This window comes from Opisthorchis viverrini (genome assembly GCF_000715545.1).
Source record: "Opisthorchis viverrini unplaced genomic scaffold opera_v5_48, whole genome shotgun sequence".
Lineage (NCBI taxonomy): Eukaryota > Metazoa > Platyhelminthes > Trematoda > Opisthorchiida > Opisthorchiidae > Opisthorchis > Opisthorchis viverrini.
This window is the reverse complement of record NW_008751704.1, coordinates 974,968-998,309: the sequence shown is the minus strand read 5'-3', so window position 1 is coordinate 998,309 and position 23,342 is coordinate 974,968. Positions and strand designations below refer to the sequence as shown.

The 23,342-nt window shown below is 43.6% G+C and overlaps 1 protein-coding gene across 1 annotated transcript; it reads left to right on the top strand.

Annotated features, from left to right (window-relative positions):
• Positions 1 to 1,388: 1,388 nt before the first annotated feature.
• On the top strand, positions 1,389 to 21,935 carry T265_13233 (hypothetical protein; the record flags this gene model as incomplete). Its single annotated transcript, XM_009167883.1, has 12 exons — positions 1,389 to 1,422; positions 4,138 to 5,059; positions 6,610 to 6,691; positions 10,533 to 10,743; positions 14,034 to 14,142; positions 14,307 to 14,513; positions 14,588 to 14,672; positions 14,694 to 14,760; positions 17,809 to 17,915; positions 21,300 to 21,411; positions 21,688 to 21,759; positions 21,885 to 21,935. Coding segments are annotated over 12 exons (2,058 nt in total), but the record flags the coding sequence as incomplete, so codon positions are not given.
• Between the last annotated feature and the right edge of the window lie 1,407 nt (positions 21,936 to 23,342).

Here is a 23,342-nt window from a genome sequence, read left to right as displayed (position 1 = left end):
TCGTGCAATTTCTGGGAAGGAAGCATAGAGTTGATAGATCAGCGGAGTGTGAAATTATACGAAATGATTAGGGAGCAAATGATTGCAAGCAAATTTGGTTTTGCGAGAGACTCATCTGGAACCCAGCTGAATCTCCCGGTTTTGAGATTTCCAGACAACTGAATGTGCTGCACCAGGGGGCATCATGCTTCACTCACCACGATGTTCGAAATATCGCGATACATGTATATTTGTAATGCACTACTCATAAGGTTGTCGATGAATTTTCAGCAACCTCATGAGTAGTGCATTACAAACATCCCAAATGATCGTTAGAATATTGAGAATTGAAAATTATGGTCATAACATGACAGTTGGAAGTAAATACCGCCACTAACCACAGAGAATATTGTTTCATTAGGGTACAAACGCGTGCGTATGTAACGTACTCGGAGTTTTCGAGCTTTTCAAATACCATTTGGGTTCGATCCGAACACCTCGATGGACAAAGGAGGAAGTCGTTTAACATCGTTTTGAGCCGAAATCCAAAAGTTGGTCACATTTTTCCCTTTGAGTAGCTCGAGTTTTCGTGCATTAGCGATCGATCAATCAGCGACCACGATTCACGAAAATTTCACTTGTCAAGAAAGAGTTGGTTTCAGAGAAAAAGCGCCTAACCCCAGAACCACCAGGTAAAAGATGGTGATGGCTCTGACCTGAAGAAGACCTTAACTATCTTACATAAGGTACTTTTTCCGCGGAATATGGAGAATACGTTCATCTGATCGTCGTAGTCATTCCTGGTACGCCCTTATTGCGGCTGACAGATGAAATTCTCATGGCCTTGCTTTATTTTTGTTTGGTTACCAACTAAGCGGTAACTCGAAGTTGTTTAGATGGCTGTTTTTCGGCTCGTCAACAGTCGGCAATTTACAGACTGCGAGAAGGCTTTATAGACTAAGGTGCTTGTCACACATGATATATGGTAGTCAGCAGTGTGATAGAATCAAAATATTCCTCCTGCAAGAGTGCTGATATGGACTGTCCATTCTCTGGAATGCGGATCATTCTAACAGATGATTGTGCCATACGGAAGATTTAGTAAAGTAAAAGGATAATTTCAGCGCAAGCAACACCGATTTTGGGGCTTTAACTGAGTATTTGGTCAATATTCGAAACACTCTCTTCCTACTAACAGATCGTCCGACAGACGGATCAATAATCATAATCAATATCTTCGGATCATGTTTGAATTGGTGGTAGATCTGCAGGTTGAGGCGGAATGTAGGAAGCTAGTCTGGGAAAGTTGCGACTGCTAAAAGGTAGGTGTTTCGCTATCGTTGTGTGCGAGGAAGTAAGTATCCAATCCGGAGTCGGAGAAGGCCCGGACTCTGCGCATGCAATAACAAATGCATTTTCTCCTAATTAGACACTGTCAGATGAGTGAGTGTAATGAATTTGATCAGTTGTTGGATCGAGTGAAAGGAGAGACAAGACACACCATTTGTTAAAAAAACGCACGAGAGTCGCTCACCACTGATTCCCACATAAAAGTTGGCTGCAGTTCCCGACGGAAACCATAGCGCACAATTGGCATTTCTATTTTGAAGGCCTTTTGTGACCTTATCACATATGACAGACTTACTTCTAAATTATGTGACTTCGTCGGAAATTATGTACACTCCGTGATTGCTGGACTGCGCGTTCCAACCCTGGTGACTGCGCATCATGTCACTGTGCTGTCCAGCTATACTTCCTTTTTTGAGATCATATCGCACGAAGCATCTGGATTGCCAAGTGAAACAGCCATTTCACCGATCCTCTAAGCGGTTCTACGATCTTAGCTGCTGGACCGAGTCTAGCCAAGGGTACCCTAATCAGACATCCGCAAACTTGGACGTTGCTTCTCTCGTGCCTTATTCTGTCACCTTGTTTTTCTTGACTGAACACTGAAGCATGCCTATCCACCCGTTCGCTACTTATGGCAAATACTTAGCCACTGTACGTAGTCCTGATTACTCATTTCGGTAGTAGTGTGAAAACTTGCACATCGCATAATGTAGCACCGTATTTACACCTGATAATGCGAATAACTGTGTTTCGCTTCAGAATACAGTGGTCTGATGTCTAGCTGCTACATGACCTTAAACGGTACAGTGAAGTTGGGCGACATGTGGAGAAAGCGAACAATATTGTGGGCTTGAACGATAGATTGTGGACGTGGTTTGGTGTGTCTCGAGGCCCATACCCTAAACGTAAATGTCCCAGAATATTTTCAGATAATACTAATCAGATAAACTAACAACCAGACATGCTTAAATCCCCGTAAGGTCTTGTCACACAACTGACGAAGTAAACTTAGTTGCAAATTAAGTAAGTGTTAAATGGAGGCTTGACTAAATTTCTCATTGATGTTACGAGTCAACCCGATTTATTTCACAAAGGCCACCTCGTGACACAATTGACAAGATATTCTAGATTTTTGTTGACATAACACACTACTTATAGGGCTGCTAAAAGCTCTTCGACCGTTTACATTCCGTCTTCTCCTTCTTGGATCTCATCATGTAGGTGTTGTCCCTGAGTTTCTACCAGCCGTAAGATCTACCAGAACACTAAATTGTACCTGATGAGATTCAAGAGGGTGGAACCCGTAGTAAGCTGTCGAATATTTCCAGCCATTTTATGTTAAGTGTGCCCTGAGAAGAGGACCTGTTACTCGCTTTAACGTGCATACCAACGATGACCGTCGAATGTACAGTTTCTGGGGTGGGTTATTAGTGTTATATAACGCGTACCACCAACGACATTAACTCCAAGAAAAATCGATTCAGCGGGTATCAAGCACGACAGTAAAAGTACACAGTACGGAGGGATGACGACGTACCTGTCGTCGGGCAAACAATTTAGGGATATCAAAATCATTGGGATGACAAGACCTATTGTGCAATGGATTTTCAACTCATCCTCCCAAATATGAAATATAGGATGGTTTCGAAACCCTTTCGGTAGATCGTTCACCCGATTTCTCCCACACATCTTTTGACTGTTTGAGCACATGAACCCATTATGTGCAAGATTAAAACGCCTCACTCAATGCTTCTAGTTTCAAATGAATTGCAATTTTGTTCCTCCTGAAGGCTGATTGCTTTTCAAATAGAAGGTTTCGAGTTAAAATGAGATTCGTCTATTCATGAATGACACTTTAAGGTGAAGATGTAGGTTGCTCTCACCGAGAGAGCTGTGGTGGCGAAAACGATTTCTATCTTAATCCTGGATTCTAGATGAGATCTACAAGACAGTTCCTTTCGCAAGTTGACTATGCAAACAACAACAAAGGGTGATGGAAGACAGCCTTGTTTGACGATGTCATAAAACAACTGTAACAACTTTCTGGACTTGGGAGTCCCTCGTAGTCACTTGCGCACTGATATTCCTCCGCAGGTTAGCCGGAGATTTTTCTGCAAAGCTATTCAACAAAGTTCTTACGGTGCGATTACTCAGCTGACAACCAACACTGAAATTTACCTTTCAGGTTGTCATCCCTCATTTACTGAGTGCTCTCACATAAGTAAACAGAGTAAACAGACGATTTCTTCTGAAAATGCGTTGATTTCGACACGTGTTTGGTCTCCAAGTGTTGGGGCTCATTACTTGGACCTGGTATGGAAGCATTTGTATAAGTTAGAATGAAAAGCAGATAGCTTTCCTTCTTTGTTGCTCTTAAAGAGAATTCCCCAGCTAGGTACTTCGTTAAATCGAAAGAAAGACGCTTCGGAATCGGTGTCTAGATTGTTGGAATCAACAACCTAATGGGGAACTGTCTAATCCCTATGGGGACTAAAGAAAAACACCAACCCTCTCCGACACAGTGAACTACCACAAGAATTATTTGCAGTGATAAGAATCAAAACGACCTTCCTGATCTGAGCGAAATTTCTCCAAAAGCCATCTCTCATGTACGAATTCCAAACACAGAGTGGTCTTAAGTCAATCTTGCAATGCGGAGTCCAACTATCCTGCGTCTTTTTCGTTCATGCTACACGTACTCGGACTTTGTACTTCAAGGTTCAGGGCTCAGTCTATATCATTTAGTTCAAACGACCCATTTCACTCATCTCAGTATTTGTCCAACACAGATCTATTCTTCCATTACAGTCATGCATCTCAGTCATTTTTCGTGGCCTCGGATTCTGGTGTATATTTGTCTGTACTCAAGAATTCAGCTGAAGCAGAACGATGCTGAAGATGGAGGCAAGAACAACACTTTTAGTACCAGTGCGAACAGAACGACATATATCGATTCTAGTTCAGACGAAACCATGATGGCCTATTGGGTTGAAGATATTAAACTATGGAGCTCGATAGTTCCTCTAAAGCCTTACCAAAGGAATAGCAGTCATGGAGGATTTCCACTGAGATATTACTCCGGCTTGAATGCAACGGAAATGAAAAGATTTCTGCAAGACATTCAGGGTCTCAGTGGTTTTATGCAGGACTATTCAAACCGGGGGACAAATTCAAAATTGACCTATAGTACTGCACCAAGCCGTCAGGAGGCAGGAAATCCTCATGAATCTGTTTCCGTAGGAAGTTCAGAAAGACATTCTACTTCAGAAAATGTGAACAGGAATGACCTATCAAATGCAATGTCGGATATTCAAGGTATCGACCCAGTTGAGGATGATGACTTCGGCTTCTCCAGATCAGCCACACCAAGACGCTTCGTTAAAACCCCTCCCGGAAGAAGTTCCCATTCGACTAGAAAATCTAGCTCCCTAGTCCCCATATTAAGTCAGTCAGAATCTGAGGACTGGGCCATTTTCGAAGCTCTACCCTACGGACTTGAGCAGTTCACATCATACAGTATGCATGGACAAGTTGATTTATCTGAATGGAATGTGGAAGACTTACCTCCGGCCGTCCAGTTTTCCAAACTGATTGTGTACGATGCGAACAGACCACTAACTTTGCCCTGTTGGATGCCACTGGAACGCGATCCAATCGAGTTTCACCAGACTACGGAAAGACGCTTCAAGCGAACGTGGTATGTGGGACATGGCGAGGCATCTCAGTTAACGTAAGTGAATGACTGAATGAGTTTAGTAAACAGGATGATGTTTTACTGTTTAATCGAAATGGAAGTATACTCTGGTGAGAGAATCTTGAGCAAAATCGCACAGATTATTGGATAGTTTCGTTCTATAGATTTGTCCTGCTCCTGAGCATTATCATTTTTGGAAATATTCAACTGAGAAATCTGAACGCCTGGCACCTGGAATCTCATCCCAAGGGAGCAAGTTGGTTACGTACACAAGTCACCAAGAGACCCAGGCCTTAGGGTCTACTTTTGTAGCACTTGGGAATGATTTAGGCATACCAATTTATATGTGAATGAGGAGCGACTGACAATGGGAGAACCGATAAGTCTCGGCCCACACAAGTGACAGAGTACGTTCTACTGTGGGTTCGAAATTATTATTTTCAGTATGTGGGATCGATTTGCAGACGGGGAACATAAGCCTTCTATAGCCAGATATCTGCTCGTCTCAAGCCATCCACTCAGTTTCATCTTGGTGTTCACTATACGCCTTCGGTACCGAAATTCACGTGTTTCAAGGTTTGCCGATATTATTGAAATAAATCAAGCAAAGCCTCAGACGTGTGCTAAAATGCAACTTGACATGGATCTTAAACTGCCTCGGACACAATGAAGCAATAGGTCATATTTCTGGTCTGATAGGATAACTCATTCAGTCAGCAGTCACGCAATAAATTTGTTTTGAAAGCCCAGGTTTCCTTCTTTGAATACCAGAAATGGTGTAGAAGTCGATAAGGTTGTTGAGTGTTGCCAGCAACTTTGTTGCGACCGGTTTTTGTTTCTCCTCAGAAGCGCGTAACAAAGTCAAAGGCTTTAGAGCTGTTTCATCCTCAACGGGAATCATCAGTTGTTCGCATCTCACGAAACTCCAGCACAGATTGTCCAACGTACGATCACCCGGCCAGTAGTTTGACCAACTAACCGTGTGGCCACGAGCGGCTGATCAGCAGTGTGACTGGCTCGCACCCGGACAGGTCACGAAATCCGTATCACGTAGTCACACATGCCCACTGGCTTCTCGAGTTGACAAATTTCCAGACACTATTTTCACTCATCGAGTGAATTTCACTCTTCGCCTCAGCTACTTATGGACCGATGGTAGTCTGAGGAGAGTTGGACTTTTCAGCACAGAAATCTCCATTAAGAGTCCAGGGTCTCCTGACACCGCCAAATCCAAGGCGGGGGGGGGGGGAACTTCTCGAAAATGGTTCAACCACAATGCTTCCCAATTTAGCCATAAAGCAACTTGGATCGTGGGACTTGACTCAATTCCCGGCTTACCCGAGCAGACACCAAAAAAAACCAAAATGACTATCATTTTTCATTATACTGTGTATCCAAGTGATAACCGTCTAAGTTACCAACGCAGAAATTCTAGTAACTGTTGAAGAGCCGAAGTTTGAAATGTGAATATGGTTGGTCAGTCGACCAAAACAAAAATTAGGTTATACTCTAGACCACAGTACTGGTCCTTCTGCTAGCAAGAGCTTCTATCAAGATTATGAATTCAATGTGAATCTTTCTCCTAGCCTGGCCAAACGACATGGCTATGAAACAGACCAGGTTTCGGGAACACTGAGCTTGTTCTCTCTGGATGGAAGTCGCTATGAGGTGAGAATTTGGACGTTTTTTGCTAACCACTTTTGTATTTCAACGACATTGCATTGTTAACATGATACAACGGTGCGGTTATAAGAGCTTGGCTACATTTTTCACGTTAAACAGAGGCTGTTTGTGGACCTAGTGAAACCAGTAACTGTTGAGGGGAGGTCCCCATTTGCAGGATTTATTCAGAGACGACTTAGTGCATCTTGAGTAAACTGTGGCACACAGTTGAAAGAAATCTATCCCCTTGTTTGTGTCTGGTCAAAAATTCGCCATTTTTGGACTCATTCGTAGAGTAGTCAGTCCAAAATGGACTAGTGACTGAAATGAAACGGAATTTCCATCCCTAGTTGCACGCTCTTTGTCTTCGATTAGCAGTGGGTTTTGCGCTGGTTCGCCCTCAAAGAAAAGTGATCTAGGGTGTACGCTACATTGTTACAAATGTATTTTTTTCGTTTAATGGATTCTTTGATCTGCCTAAGAGGGCGTAGTTTTCAACTATCATCTATCTATCAGTCGGAAGTGACCTGAGAGCAGGAGGGTTGAATTACACTCTGTAGTCATGTATTCTGACCGGTTGTAGAGGTAGGGACGGCAGCACAACTTAGTGCTGGTGTACCGTTTTTCGGCTCTGTCAACCATTGACTCATCCAAGCAACCCCAGATGTAAAGTTAATGTTAAGTTGAGTTTCTGTAGTAGTTTGAATACCCGCCAGATTAGATGGATAGTGAAGGCAGCTTTTCAGAATTTATGCTGTGAGTCAGCTTTCGTCTTCTTTGGGTGATCATCCAGTTATAAGGTTGTTTTTAAAACAATCAGTTTGCTGATTCCGATACGTCACATTCAATTCCCAACGAATATTTCCAAAGACGACTGCTTTTAAAAGTGTCCCGTCGCAACTAATGTCTGTCAAAACACTTTCTCACGGGAGCAAGCATGACATCAAGTGATTTAAATTCATTGACCGTAACGACGTTGGTAAGCCAGGTAATGAAACTGGGCCGTCCTAGAATTGACTTTTTCTGACCCACCGTACAAGGACTTTTCCTCCAACCGGGACGCAGTTGCTAGCCTCACATGACTTCAGGAAATAAACAACCAGTTTTTTTTTGAGCAACCAAAACAGAAACTCCACTTGGTTGCTTATTTTCCGACTGTACTGCGGTCCTTTGAAGCTTCGTCATTTTCTACCGTTTTTAAAATAATTTTTATAGCTTCTGCTGTCTCCGCTCTTAACTGAGCCAGCCGATCTGTACCGTGTCCTTGAAGGTAGCTAGGGTATGTCTTTCCATACACTGATGACATATTTTTGAGTCTAACTGAAACGTACCAGCGGAGGGGATCAGTTTGTAAGTTGGGAGAGTCAGGCGAAGGTCGGCATTTCACAATTCTGCTTCCTAGTCCCAAAACGAGGTATTTTGTTTCCCCCACCTGAAACATATACTGACGCTTCTTTTTCCATATGCATTCAGCAAAATTATGATTTTTCTAGGCTTGTTTTCCAACGGTCTTCTGTGAAAAATGAATTTCGCCAACGACAGAGAGGGACAACAGTCTCCATCCAGCCAACCCAGATTTCGATAGCTGTGGACCGATTTAATGGGAAGCTCTTACTAATTTCTTCATTGCAAATTGTATCTGGAACAGAGCACATCACGACTTTATGTAGCATTAACTTTAGAAGAAACAAATTGCTGTTGCAATGTTGCCAGCCTGAGCTGAACATTACATCCGTTTCGTCCCTGTTGGAATTCGCCACGGATGTACATTTCCCAAACCCTAGATTGTGCGTTGAGTTCTTAACCATTCGCACAAGAGGAGACTTTTATCTTAGGCCTATGTGTAGCTGATAAGCGATACAGTGGGTTCACGCGTCTGTGTATGACTTCGCACCGTTCCTCAGGAATCCTATCCAAAGGTTTCCCACTACTCACATAATACGAGTAGCAGGACAGGGGTGGAAATATTCAGTGACTCGTGTGTTGCCTTACCAGAGAAGTCTTTCAAAATCCTAGTCATGTAAATCTGCACTGTTGGAAATGGACAGCTGATTAACAACTAGCGCTCAACGACGGAGATCCCAGCTTCTATTGAGGAGATTGCCGGTCGAATCCCTTGTAGGATTCAGGGAGGTACGTTAAACTGAAGCAGTCAGTGTTTCTTAGCTATTTGCCACGAACTGATTAAGCTCTGTGGGACAATATTTGAATTTCCAAGTCCCTACTTACAACATATCAGATAAGAAGTCGGTCTCAAGTCAAACTCAAAATGAGAACACTTTCGGAATTCGGCGCTGTGACTTTTCAAATATGATTGGGAGCAGTTTTAATGTTCTGTTATTCTGTAAATCTTTATCACATCTAAGCAATGCCGTGTATGCCGATAAGGCTTTATTGATAGCATGAAAACAGCCAGTATTCATGAAATATTATTTAATAACCTGCGTTTCATGGATTCTGACCAACAACTGAAGACACTGTTGATATCGTGAGAAAGTAATTTTATGCACTTCGAACTTTGGACGCAAAATGAAAGTTTCGCTTTTCATTCAGTACTACCCTGCTTGTCGGTTCTTTTTAGCCTGGATGTTTACATCTTGTACTCTGTGACACATAAACACTTGAAGGCTTGCAAACGATGGAGGTAGTTTCTGCGTTTCGTGATACTGCGGGGGAAATATCAGCTTCTTATCAGAAGAGCTGCAAAACGTTTCACAGCGCCTTCTCCATTCTTGTTGGTAATTTGCTGCCCTGCTACTACTTTACGAGCTGTACAACCTTCTGGAGTGTGTGTTGCTGGATAGAGAAGCAGATAACATTCAGCCCTAACCTCGGTAGAGTTAGGAAGCAATTGATCTAAAAATGAGTCCGGAAATTTAGGCGACTTTGAGGTGTTTGCTGTTTTGCGCAGTGGATAACACGGGAGGCCAGACAAGCATACCTCTTTTTCCCGGAAAACACAAGTTTTCGGGGGAGTGACTTGATCCCAAGCAGCAAAATAGGGGCTTCTTAGTCTGTTTCATGGGTTGAGTCGTGTGAAGGTAATTCATTCTCATTTGGTAGGCACCTGGGCTATGGAAATGGACTAGAAGCAGGACTGTTGTTCCTGTTTTGTTTTGTGATATAGTCATCTATATCCATTCAACCTAGAAAATAGATAGGTGGGTCGTACTGAAATATGGTGGTGTATCGGTGATACTACTGCTGGGGAGGCAAGCGAGTAGTATGTGTTGTTCGTAGAAGTTCGCTTTGCGTCTTTTGAAAGGGGGAGATCTGTTGCGGAATTCGTGGAGCCACTTTGTAACATTTGTTTAGATTTGACCGACGAATGAGTGGAGTCAATGAATCTCCAGGAAAGTTCAAGAAGACGCGTTCGGGAGAAGATGGGTGTCCAGTTTTTGTAAATAAGATGCAAATTAGAGTTTTGCTTTCCTGTTCAATGGTCTGTAACTGGTCAGTTGGCATTTCCTAATGAACAACTCCACAGCGAGTGCTTTCTTCCTTTCAGTGGTGGTCAACCCATCTATTGAGGTTGCGGTGCTTGATCATGCACTAGTGTTTGATAGATGGTCGTTGCAGAGTGGTCGTAAGAGCGAGACAGAAGAAGCACACTGTACTTCCAAACGATTTGACGACATTCATTCTCGTTTGTGCAGACCAACTAAACGGTAGATTTGGACCGTTTAATATTAGCTTATGCAAGTTTTTTGGATTCCTCCTTAAGTGAAAATCGTAGATTGTGTCCGATTTTCAAGAGATTGTTTTTTTACCAGCATAAAAATATTTGTGCTAACGTACCCATTTTTTCTTCCCTTTTCGTGCACACGAATTCGGGTTTACTCGGAAGCATGATACTTTCACCTGTATGATAAGCATTGAGGACGAACAAATGACCGGGAAAAGTCAGCGCACAGTTAGTTTTTCTCAGACACACCATGTGGTTGTGGATGAGCAGCATCTGCCGAACCTTCGGGAGCAGCGGTCGATTCCTCCACGTCACAAAGCCATTGAAGTCGAGGTTGAACTTGTTACTCATATTCCGGAAAGTGATGTTCCGGGTAAGATATACTAAGTCTATGGTTGTTTTTTTTAAGAATGTCTGTCGCAAACAGTATATGAAACGTTTATTGCACTCAGCCGTGACACTGTCTAGCGTGCATTTCGGCATGTGTATGGTGGCGGATAGAGAGCAGACAAATGAAATTGACCTGATCAATAAGTTCCGGGGTAGGCTAATCCCTAACGAAGATACCAGCATTTAGATGCCCAGCCGGATAAAGCTGTAGGGAAGTGATCTGAAAACATTGTTTGGGCGTGAAGGAAAGGGTCCGTGTATTGAGAGATTCCACTGACGGGCTAGACAGCTGTTACCAGTTTGTTACCGTGTTCCATCTGTATGAAGAAATCATCCCCGCTTGAAGTTAGTCTGTCAAGAGTTTTCAAGCATTGTAAGCCGTTTTAGTGCTTGAAGCTTGAGGAGGACGATCAGCTTATGTACATTTGGTCCGTACCATCCAGTCGTTTGGGGGGGGGAGGGCAATAGACCCAGAGTTTATCGGGAAGACTGCAAGCTCAGGCTACTTACCCCTAGGGCAAAAGTCTCATATAACCTATCCCATACGGATCTCACACAAAAATTCCTTGGGAGTAAAACGTACTTTGTTCTCTAATTCCATGTCAAAATGCGTAAGGTCCAGTCTCTTCGTGACGGACTAGCCAATACCATATTGAAAAAATGATATCTCTGCTTTGTCAGCTATGAGTTTCCTTATACACACACACAGACTTTTAGCTCAATTACAATCTAGGTAAGTCAAAGTCCATTCTGTGACATGGAAAAGACAGGCATTTAGATACTCATAAGTAACAATACAAAAACACGCCATGCAAACAGGTAGACAAGCGCCGCCGGCCTCTCGCCTACGTCACGTGACTTATGGTCATACGGATGAATAAAACTTCTGGCTTCCGGCTCTGATTTCTGCATTTTGGTCACTTCGTCCGTTTTGTCCGGCATTAGCCGATGCTTCTTCCAAGCCGACATGAGTGGGCAGCAAACATCCGACTTTAAACGAATTTTCCGAATGACTCAAAGTTCTTTGAAGGTGTTAGTCGTGTTTGGAAGCGCAGGCAACTTTATTTCAAATAGGTGGGTAACGGCTAGGTGGTACATTACAGCACTCAACATCAGACAAGGGACAGCAAATGTTGACACCCAAGATACAGTGACGTCACTGCAGAAAGTTTTGCCGGTCTAAACTTCTTGGAAAGTCTTCACTCGCTCTAGTTGATTGCAGTGATACCCCAAATAAAAAACAACCACAAAGCGGTTCAATGTCAGGATCAGTCTTGACTCTTTGTCACGAGCAGAAATGAAATGGTCAGTGTCATTGCAACGACCTACACAGCTTAGCAGATAATTCGGTTCATTATTGCTTTAATAATAATATTAGTTGTTATATCTGCTGATTCGTCAATCTGTGGTATCTGCTGCTGACCCGCTACAGCGCCTAATGCCACAGAAAGGAACCGCTATATTCCGAACAAACGAGTGCGAGAGCGTGAGTGCGTGCGAGTGCGGGAGCAAAAGTTACATCGGCCCCGCGCTATTTAAAGGGGACATTCTGACATTGATCAAGGCTGCTTGATAGGCGTTAATGAACACCCACCAACATCGATCGTGCCTCTATGAAATGCCTGAACGCTGATCACATTCGGTCGTGTTTCTGTGGCGCTCAAGAACACTCATCATGTTTTGCTGAATTGATTGAATGATTGATTGGCCTGGATGCTTGCCTGCTTTTCTGTTGAGTTTTTGGTAGAGCAGTGGGTTCCGGGCATTCTGAGGTTGCCTTCAGGAATCTGACCTTCCTGATAGTCCTTGGGAGTTCGCTCCAAAGCGGACTTTGTTCCAGTGGAAGTATTAAAATAGTACTTTCTCTGGAGAGGAGTACCTAACCGTGAACTAGTATGAGCAGCAAAGTTGCAGACTTATGAATACGTTTTATCAGTGCCTAGTTTGGAAATCATATACAATCTGATTAGACTGTAGGCTGTTCAACTGAATGCTACGCCTCTCTCACCATGAGTATCGGTTTAAATCGTAGAAGTCTCAAGGGGATCCCTATGGAGCACAGGTTGGAGGTCTATCGCTTGAAAATAATTTTACAAGCGATTTCTTTGGTGGTAACCTATTTTGTTGCTTCTTTGGGTTTATTGTATGCAGAGAATCTTCAAAAAATCCTGTTAGGATTGTTTGAGCTGAATGATTTTTTACTAGTCAGGCAAGCGCTTTATTCTTATTTTCACTGGTATGTGAACATAAGCCGTAAGTTTTACTTAAACAATCTCTTCCCATTTTGTCTCTGCTCCACCATTTCGATTATCGCAAACTTCAAGTGTGATGCCATTCTGAAAGTAAATGCTCCGATTTTTTGAATAGCTGCCAGATGACCTGTGGTCTGTTTGGATGAAGAATATCTCAGACAAGCTTTAATTGAACCTGTTGTTTGCTCCAAATGATGTTCAAACTGCTAACTGTGAGACAATTGATTACACTATTTCATGTTCTACTCAGGTCATTGAATATTGAGCTTCAGCCAATAAATACTGCGTTTCGATATGGCATCAGCTGACCAGCTGGTCTGTGGCGTTTCACGATCAACTGGGCGACAAGCATACCGAGACGAAATTGATACAGGATTCACGAATGAAAAACAGTCTCACCTACTGCTGGCTGCTCGATGGACACCGGTTGTTTCAGACCACTTTGATGATTAGGTTCTGTGCTGCACCGGCTGGCGTGACTGTTTCAAAATAAGCTGGACGGCACAGTTCGCGGACATGGTAGGATTGGTGATTCGTGCTGTTTTCGCGAACCATCCATGTTCACTGCTGCATCGAATTTAAAGCGGTGCCCATATAATCGTTTATTTCTATAGAGCCTGGTTACAAACATAAAAGGAAATGCAAGCGATTGATGTGTGAGCTTTGCAGGAGAGGATTAGATAAAACGGAGGAAGTGTTCCATTCGAAGTCGTGCCACCAACAGTTCCGGTCGGACAAGATGAATCCCAGAGTATGTAAAAACATTTGGTATAGGACGACGCGTGTAAATACCAGCGACGTAAGAAAGGACAAACAATGTTAAGTGCTCTTCACGGCGCAGTAAGCGCTGGTGCAGACAAGACTTGCACACCAGGCGTAAAGTGTCCGTTACACCGGGTCAGGTGTGAAAGTCAGGGGGCAAGAATGAACACTCAACACCATGTACCACGCATAAAAGTGCCGTAAGTACGTAGAGAGCCCAAAATGGCAATCAAACACGATTCACTGACTGTGAATTGAGGAAGTCTCAGTCCAAATAACAGTCTTGGTGGATTGAGGAATTCAGATCCATCGACAAGAAATGACCATCAGTTTGTGGATCAAAAAGTCAACATCTCACCCGTCTGTACGTAAGGCTCGGATTATGGCGAGGGGACGTTCATCAGCACAGTATTTCTGCTCCTCGCTCCATACAATCACTCAGCGCTCTTGGAGACTGTGCTTACGTCTGTCATAGATGCTGGGAACTCCCGAATAGCAATTAGGCCACGCTTGATGAAAGACTTTGATGTAGATGCTCTCAACTCCTCAAAGACAGTGTATCTCAGGTAGTGGGGACGTTTTGCGAGTCCCCTTGCAACCCGATTATGACGACACACACCATGCGTGATCCAGCAGGACTGAGGAATATGCATCAAGCTCTCCGGTTTACAACAGTTTCCATGACAGAAGACCGTCTGGCTACCACGATTACTTCGAGCGCTTCTAAATATCGTCCTAAGTAGGTTGAATGGAAACACGGATAAATATCTGAGGAAACACTCACTCGGGAAAAGCGAGCCATCGATTGGACAGAGGTAAAGCGACCAACTCTCGTAAATCGAGACCGTCAACGCTGTTCTGCAAACTATCACACCAAGCAGCCACCAGCTCCTCCTTGGTGTTTACGCATGCACCTTAGACTCGAATCGGAATTCTGAGATTCCGAACGATCTTGTCAAATGCGGACTCATTGACCACATTGCGTAGTGTTTAACACTGGGTAGACAGAAGCTTTTCCATAGGCGCTCTTCTCTGCATCGAGATGGTTGCATTGATGCTTGGGATACCAAGTCCCCCAAGTCGGGGTATCCTTCGGTAGATGTGACCAGCCACAAATAGATTGCCTGATGTAAATATCGAGCCTTTTGAGCATGTTTCGGTGGACTTGGCCGAGCACGAGTGAATATGTCAGCCTTTGTGTCAGGTAGTTCCCTGTGATCTCCATTCTTTGACGCGGCTTTAATGGGGCGCACGTCCACTCATCGATCAGTTTGAGCAGTTGCTCTCGGTGGTTGCAAACTTTTTTCCCCTTGAAACTAAAGGGAATGCTTAAATATGTCACTATATCTGTCGGACCCGGAGGAGTGAATAGTTCCTCGTCGAAGCAAAATGTTTCGACGTAAGCCGCTATAGCCCGATGTTTTCCGTCCCACAATCACCATCGCTTTCGTTTTTCGGGCGTTTATCTTAACACTGGCTCTTCTCAACTCAACCGCAGTAGTTTCAAGCTTCGGTTTAAGGTGAACCTGACTCCCTACACACACTTCACAGTCGTCGAAGGCAAAACTACCTACTAAGGTGTCATGAAACTGGCATTCTGGCTCCGACATCGACAGTCCAAGAACCTCATCCATTGCCATGATGAACAACAATGAGAATAGTGGAATTCCATGCCTCAAACCTCTTTGGCAGTGAACTTCGGAACCGGGGAAAGCTGCTGCAGTATTTTCATTGGACTAGAGTTGACAGTGTACCGAACGCCTCAGCAGATCTGACGACTGTGTCATGCCAAACCGAATCAAGCGCTTTCGAGATATCAAGCTGGGGTTAAAAGCAGTCGCTGAACAGCAACAAAGTGGGGCATGCAGCGACGGTTTAGCTTCCAAACGACCGTCTCGGCTTTCGAGATATCAGCAAACGCCAAGCTGGTGTTAAAAGCAGTCGCTGAAGAGCGACAAAGTGGGGCATGCAGCAACGATTTAGCTTTCAAACGACCGTCTCGATGTAGGAATTGAAACAGTAGTGAGGCTCTAGTGATCAGCGATCATCTTATGAAAACAATGGACAAGAATGGATGACACGGAGATCGGTCTCAGTTGGTCCAGTGAAGTCGAATTTTTGACCTTCGGAACTAGGGTAATACGAGGACGGCGGACAAACCGCGGATAATAAGAGTAAGTTGAAATAACCAGCGAGCGCGTTGGCATTGAACCGGCGAGGTATCCTGGGCATGAGCTTTTCCAGACCTGGGGACGAATCGTTAAATAAACGGATCGTACTTCCTCGCCCGTAATTAGTGCGATCAAACTCCAATCGGATGGTAGCGTTGCACGCCTTGGCCAGCTACCCACGTGTTTTGGAGCAGACAGCACCTGTTTCCAATGCTGCTCGGCATCCAAAGGTAGGCCGCAGTTACCTTTGTATAGAACCTTCCATAACCCATCGAACACAACAGGCGTTGCATCTTTCCGTCTTTGGTGGTATAGGGTCTGGATGGCGGAGTAGTTGGCTCGGCGGATCCGATTCGAATGAAGTACCAGTACAATCACAGGCTCAGCAACCCAATCGTAGCAATAGGTCCATGTCCTGATTCTGGAACTTAACGCTGACGCACTGATCAGTTGGCGGTTTGTCGATGCTTAGTGTTCACTGGAGGGATGCGGGGTAGAATGGCATGGATCACCAAAGCTTACTTTACGGGCACCTCACAGAAACCGCATTTTTCACCAAATGAAGGACTGTGTCAAAGCCGCACACAGTCCACAAAACCGTCCAACAAGGCTATTCCAACTTAAAATGAAGGAATCAAAATCAGGAGAGCCGATCAATAGTGTCACGGATGGTTCACCGATTTGGTACTCGTCACGTAAAACAAGCCAGTGGGACGAAGTTCAGGTGTTTCCTTTGCTATCTTGGTACACACCGGACACTTAGACGAGAGTAGGGAAGCCATAGGGATAAAAAGCCAAGACAAGACAGTACAATCACACTGGTCATAGTGTGATAGCCCAACGCGGCTGAATAGTACTCATGTGTTGTTAACGGGTTAGAAACATGTATCAGACGGCTATTCTAGACAGAACGAGACATTCAGGTGCTATCTGGACCAAATGATGGCGTGTGTATTGCGGGTTCAAAAGAGACCATCCAAACAATCGATCCATACCTGGCTCATCCATTCTCACGACAGCAACGGATTTACGTTCTTGTCGGTGAAAAACATGTAACGTTGTTGGCTAGGGTGGAACCACTGAATATACATGCTTAGCTACCATCAAAGAGTGCGGTTTGCGTGGTTAGAGTTGGCACTGGATTAGACGCTTACTATGCCCCGTCACAGGTAAAGCAGTTGCGCTGTGAATGTGATGAGAGATAGCCACCTGACCATACCAGCTTCCAAAATGACAATCGAATTGTTTACTTCAGTTTGTCCACCTGATCCTGAAGCGTATAATTACATAATCAAACAATTTTGGACGGAAGTGAAAAGACCGTCAATGTAAGAGGAATGGTCAAACGTGAGTTTGGGAAAACTGGGCTAGAATTCACTCGGTTACAGACCTTCAGATAGTCAGCGTATAAGTTGATCCCAAAGTTCCTCTTTGATTTTGTCATCAATATTTGTAACTGGGTGGTTAGAAAAATCATGAGAAGCTGAATAACGAAAGGAAAGGATGACGGTTTGTGAGTACTAATTTGAATGCCTTTTTCACTTGAAGTATGCTTCATACATTAGTTTTAGAAATTCAAAACTCAACTTATAACGACACGGAGAACAAAGTGAAACCGTTGGATTTCCAAACAATGTGAGCAGACTATTCCAGCGAATAAACTTGGGACTGTTGGAGAAGTTCGAAGAACTGGTCAGGTGGATGTAACACCCCTGGAAATCACTTTTTCATTGGTGAAAACTTATTCAAAAGCCCATGTCACTCAGAAGTATCTTGCTGAAATACTCACGAAAAACTGCTTTCCATCAATATGATTCGAATAAGCCCTAAAGGTCTAATTTTCTCTTTCATACCATTTTGTAGCTTGCTCGCTCTATGATCCAGAACATACGTCACTCACCTGTCGTGAAGCCTTCTGGTCAAATACAAAGTATCCTTATTTGAACAATGAAGGCTACCGTCTTTTTTACGTAAGTTGTCGGGAATATTCAGTTTCTGCACAAGAGCTGTTGGTACTAATCCCATTATTTCCAAGCCATCACGACAGTGCTACTACCTGGTTACTTAAAAGTAGGTCGGCTCCAAGAATATGTCGGATCACTGCAACACATGTAGCATGATCTACAGCAAGGTCTGAGCCTAACGGTATGAAGTTTCTGTTCCACTGTCTGACCCCTTAAACCACCTCCAAATCCAGTCGTTCGACATCGACCTTAACTGTAGACACCCGGATTTCGGCTGTCCTCCGTTGTGAGGTCATTCTGAATAGTGAACATTTTAGAATCGAATCAATGAGGTCATGTATAACCTGAGGAAAAAATGTACGAACTCAGAATGCTCGAGCAAAAGATCAATGCACTTAGTTGCTTTCAACTGAAGTCTATCTTCATTGTAATCAAAACTCTTAGATGTAGGTCGCTATCGATCCACACGCCGCGTCAGTTATACTATCCAATTCTCGTTTCTTGATTTCTACTCACACATCAGAGCTTTCCTCGTGGTCACGAGAACGGGTGGTTATGTGATAAGTAAAGTCGCGAAAGTATCAGGCCTCCTTATCTACTGCACACAGGTCAGGAGATCACAGAGCGGAGGACTTATAGTTCAAATTTTGATGCAATCACCTCTGAATTACAACGGTGGCGACTCCCACCCATCCAACAAAGGTGTATTTGTACGACTATTCCGTATTCACTTACACACGTATGACACTAAACTTGTAGCAACCTTTTGTGCAGATTGGGACATCCGACATTCTTGCCGCCTACCATAGCATAAAAATATGAGCCAGTTGGCGAGTTGGTGAAGTCGGTCACGAGCCAAGTTGACTGATTCCTTCTCGTGGTCGGTCCATCAATTCTGCACGCTACCCCCTCAAAATGTGGTGGTATTGGTGGTGGTGATGATGACTGGGTCTGGTCTCGATGACCAAGCTCCCAATTATGGGTAAGGAAGAAACACGAACATGCATGTCTGACTGATATGTGGGATTGTAATCGATCGGTAGGCAGCACTTGTTTCGGCTGGGTAGTGGTGCTGTTTGAGATAATACAAGCTTGATACAAATATGGGACCATGCGAGTGATTCTATTCATAATTATATCCAAACGCCAAGGTTTTTCCAGTGGGAGTGAATAAATAGAAGGTTGAGGTTGGCATTATTGTAGTGCTAGGCTGGGAAAGACCACTCAAGTTGAATAGTTTGAACCGAGTCCACGTTACAAGGCCCAAAACCGTAAATTGACTTCGGAAACTCGGGCGAACAAATACCCTGGGGAAAAGCAGCCTGAAAGTCTAAAACCAGTCGTTGACAGCCCCTTTGACATCAGAATCTGCATGAAAGAAGCTGTTTCAAGGTATCCCAAAAATTTCTTTGAGAATATTAGACATCACATGCTTTACTGTGGATAATTCTGTGAAAGGTTTAGTTCGTCAAGGGGAGCGAGATTGCTCGGTAGTTAGGGCGTGGACTCGACTTAAGCCTCAAAACTTCCCCTGTCTAGGCTTGGGCAACCTGACAGTTCCCCAGCCCTCGTGTTTCCTTCGGGCCGCACCAAAAAGGGGCCATAGCTGAGCGATTATCTTTATCTTTCAGTTCGTTAAGAAGAAAGTTTTTCGGTGGGTGGACGAGGGAGATTCAAAGAGATCGTAATAATTTTCTCCCTGTTAACTAGACAGAATGAACCCCAGCGTTAGTGTATTCTTGGGGTGGGGGTATCTTATTCGCACATTTATACTCGAGAAAAGCCAGTGGAAGTTATCTGTTCAAGATCCGAAATTTCGGTCGTGAATTTTGAAATCGAAAGATGGAAGCCATTTTTCTAGAAAAATGTTGCGGAATTTCGTGCTACTTGTGGGTAAATTAAAACTTATCTAGAGCGCATCCTTTTACAGGACCCAAGCATCAAGAACGACCTGCTTTGGTAGATTTTGTCATGAGAAGAGTTTTCATGTTTCAGGTACGTGGGTTTTACCGCGGATTTGTCTAAATTATAGTTTAGAAAATAATTCTGAGTTACGATCTACTATACAGCCTTCATCTTTCTAGAACGGCCATTTTGAACCTGTTCTAGCAAAGCGTTCTACTTCCTCCCTTGTTTTGCATATTCCTTCTGGGAAAGGAAAAAATGCAACACAATCTTTGAACCGAACTATACTGAAAAAGAGAGCCTTACTGTACAGCTGTTTCATCCTTATTGGGAATCATCAGCGGTGCACATCTCATAAAACCCCAGCAAGGAACTCGCAACATCTAGGCCGGTAGTTCAAACACTTGACCGTTCGGTCGAAAGCAGCTGCTCGGAAGTGCGGTTAACTTGCACCTAGACATGACAAAGTGCCACTCATCCTTCAATCACGGGATCTACATCACGTGATCACGTGTTGACAGGCTTCTCGAGTGACGAATTATTGGATGAAAGTTTTCTAATATTCTACTTGATGATCTCGATGAAAATCAGTAGAAATCCGTACGTTTAGACAAAAATTTCACGCTTAATGAATACACTTTCAGCGAGTTTTTTACACTGGACCCGAAACATGAACTGGAAAGATACACGGGGTGGGGGTTCGCTTGATAAGCTCGAGATGGGCATGTACTGAATCACCCGTTTATAAGTTTTTACTAAATGAATTCGACTGTCTTCAAAATAGTACAAGATTTATTAACCGGCAGTAGATTTCCAGTAAGTTGATCACGATGCATTTTTAGAGTACTGATGACTTGACACAAACGAGATCCGGTAGGTACATCTCTGTCCAGCCGATAGGAACACTACTTACATACACTCAGTATCCGAGGCAAAAACAACGATTCAAAGGTATAGTTGGTGATAACCTCATTGCTATTCGAATGGATGAAAGTGCGATGCCAGCGATATGTTTTGTCTGTGTGCATTATTCTGATTTGTTCTGGGCACACAGTGCATCGAAAGTCTCCCTTCGACTTTAGGCGGATCAGCATGTGGGTTGGTTGGCTCCAGCCAGGAGAACTTGGTGTACGGAAGCTAGGCAAGGATAATCAATTGATTTACGGGTCAACAATTTGATGTCCTAACATAAACAGTAGTTGATCCACCAAGGAAAAGGTTTGGTAGAAAGGAATCGTAGGAGTCAGACAACTCATCTTGAAGAACCGATAATGCGATAATCTGAAAACTGCCATTCCGATGTGAGTCGTCAAACGGGTAAATGAGTTCTAGACACAACATGGGTTTAGGTTAATCGCCCTTTTTACGCACCGGTATAGTTGAAACGAAATTTGGCCCCGTCTTTATTCGAAACCCCAGTTTTCAAGAGCAGTTACTTTTTCCAAAATAATGAAATACTGAAACTCTGTCTTTTGATCTCCACAGAATCCGAGATTACGGTATCACGTAAAGGGACAGCTTCTGGAATGGGTGACGGAAACTGCACAAGAATTTTGCAAGGTTTACGGATGTATTGTGGAGAATGTTACAATGCTCAGTGAGTAGATGCGTTTGACTCTGTCGTTTGGCCAGAGTGAGTACACGCTCACATGAACAAGTATACTTACGTCTACTACTTCCAAAAAAGTGTATCACTCCGTTTCATTCTACTGAACTATTTATCCCAAAAGGTGATTTTTACACCCGATGGGACCCCTCTAAATATGAATTGCGGACAGTCCACATATAATAAGACGTGGCATAACAGCTATGCGGCTGAATATGGCTAATACAGGTTAATAAACCTATATCACATTCTTTTTATGGCTTACAGGAAAATCACAACGCTCTGAGCTAGAGCCTCCAAGTTTGAACGAGTCCCCCGATTCTTTGGATACCAAAAAAGGTTTGAGTGGAAGCCAAGTTTTTGTGTTTGCCTTCTGCGCGTGTTAAAAACTTGGTCGTTTTCAGTCAAGCTACTTGTTTCTCGATGGTTTATCAAGTTAAGTATTTCTTGGTCCAATTTCTCAGGTAAAGAGCCAGACTATAACGAATGGGATGACCTGGAAATGCCAGCTGAAGGTAAGTCAGTGATCAACGTACACAGTTGTTTTAGCTGCTGATTGGAATGGTTCACCAAGAACAAACAAAGATGTATAATCGGAATCGTATCTTTTCTTGGATGTAGCCTCCAAATGATAGAGAATGGCATAGACCTATTCCGAAGAAGCTTTTGAACAACACATATGGATTGGTGGTTTAACCCAGTGGCCAGGTCAGCACCCTGCATGACGCTTACGCACTACGTCATACAAGCCGTAGGATAAGAAGGATTATACAAGTTACTACTCACATGTGTAAGAATACTCCTCCCTTGTGAACATTATTGATCTGTGATCCCACAGAACAAAGTGCAACCTCTAAGTAGGCACTGTACTTTTTACCCCTGGTGATGACTTCACAAAGCAGTGGCTACTGCTTTTAACCCATTGAAATCATCATCATCATCATTGACGGCATAATACCAGTATTCAGGACTGCTGTACTAATATAATTTATCTAAAAGCGAATGCGGAAGGAATTCAACCCTAGCCTCTAATAAACTGGATAGAAGCTGATAAGAAGAAGGCTAATTAAATCGAGTGGCAGCCATGTCTTGCAGTGTCTCCAACCCTGCGTAGAAGAAACCAAGCTTCCTGGGGGGGGGGCTTGTCTCACCGACAGTACCCAGCACGTCAAAATGGATAGTTTCATATTTTTCATTTCCAAGACGTGATATTTGAATGTAACGTCAGCTTCAGTTGGGAGTGTTTTAAGTTTAGATCCAAGATTATCACGACTTTGATCTCTGATAACATAAGGATTAATGCTGTTGCTTTTGCAAACTGGTACACTAATGCTGGTGTCAGGTTCCATAAGTATCAGGATGGTCGGGTTCCTGACAGTAACCTCAGAATGCCAGAAACCCGGTACACTAATGCTGGTGTCAGGTTCCATATGTATCAGGATGGTCGGATTCCTGACAGTAACCTCAGAATGTCAGAAACCCACTAAGAAGGTGGGTGCTCCTCTTTGTTTAATATTCGCTACCAATGTATGAAACTTGGGAAAAAGGCATCTGGGTACCATATCATTTATGCCGGTAGAGCCAGCCTTGAATGTGAACAATTCAAGTTATCTACCATGACCGGAGAGCAGTTCAAGAGTCTTATTTCCATACGTGATCTTCAGATGCATTCAAACAGTGTTATCAGAGCAAGACTACTGAACAAGATTGAACAAACTTCCGAGATATCGATGCAGTCCATTACCCTTGAGTGACAACGCCTCTTAAGCACAACATAGCCATGTTGGAGAGACCCTTATCCAACCCTGCTTTCATCAATGTCGGGACGACATCGTGGCAACCCCCCGTGACGGCAACTTCGAACGGAGCAAAGCCCCCATCAGCATGCTGGCAATGCGCTGAGTGGCTTTTGTGCGACTGTA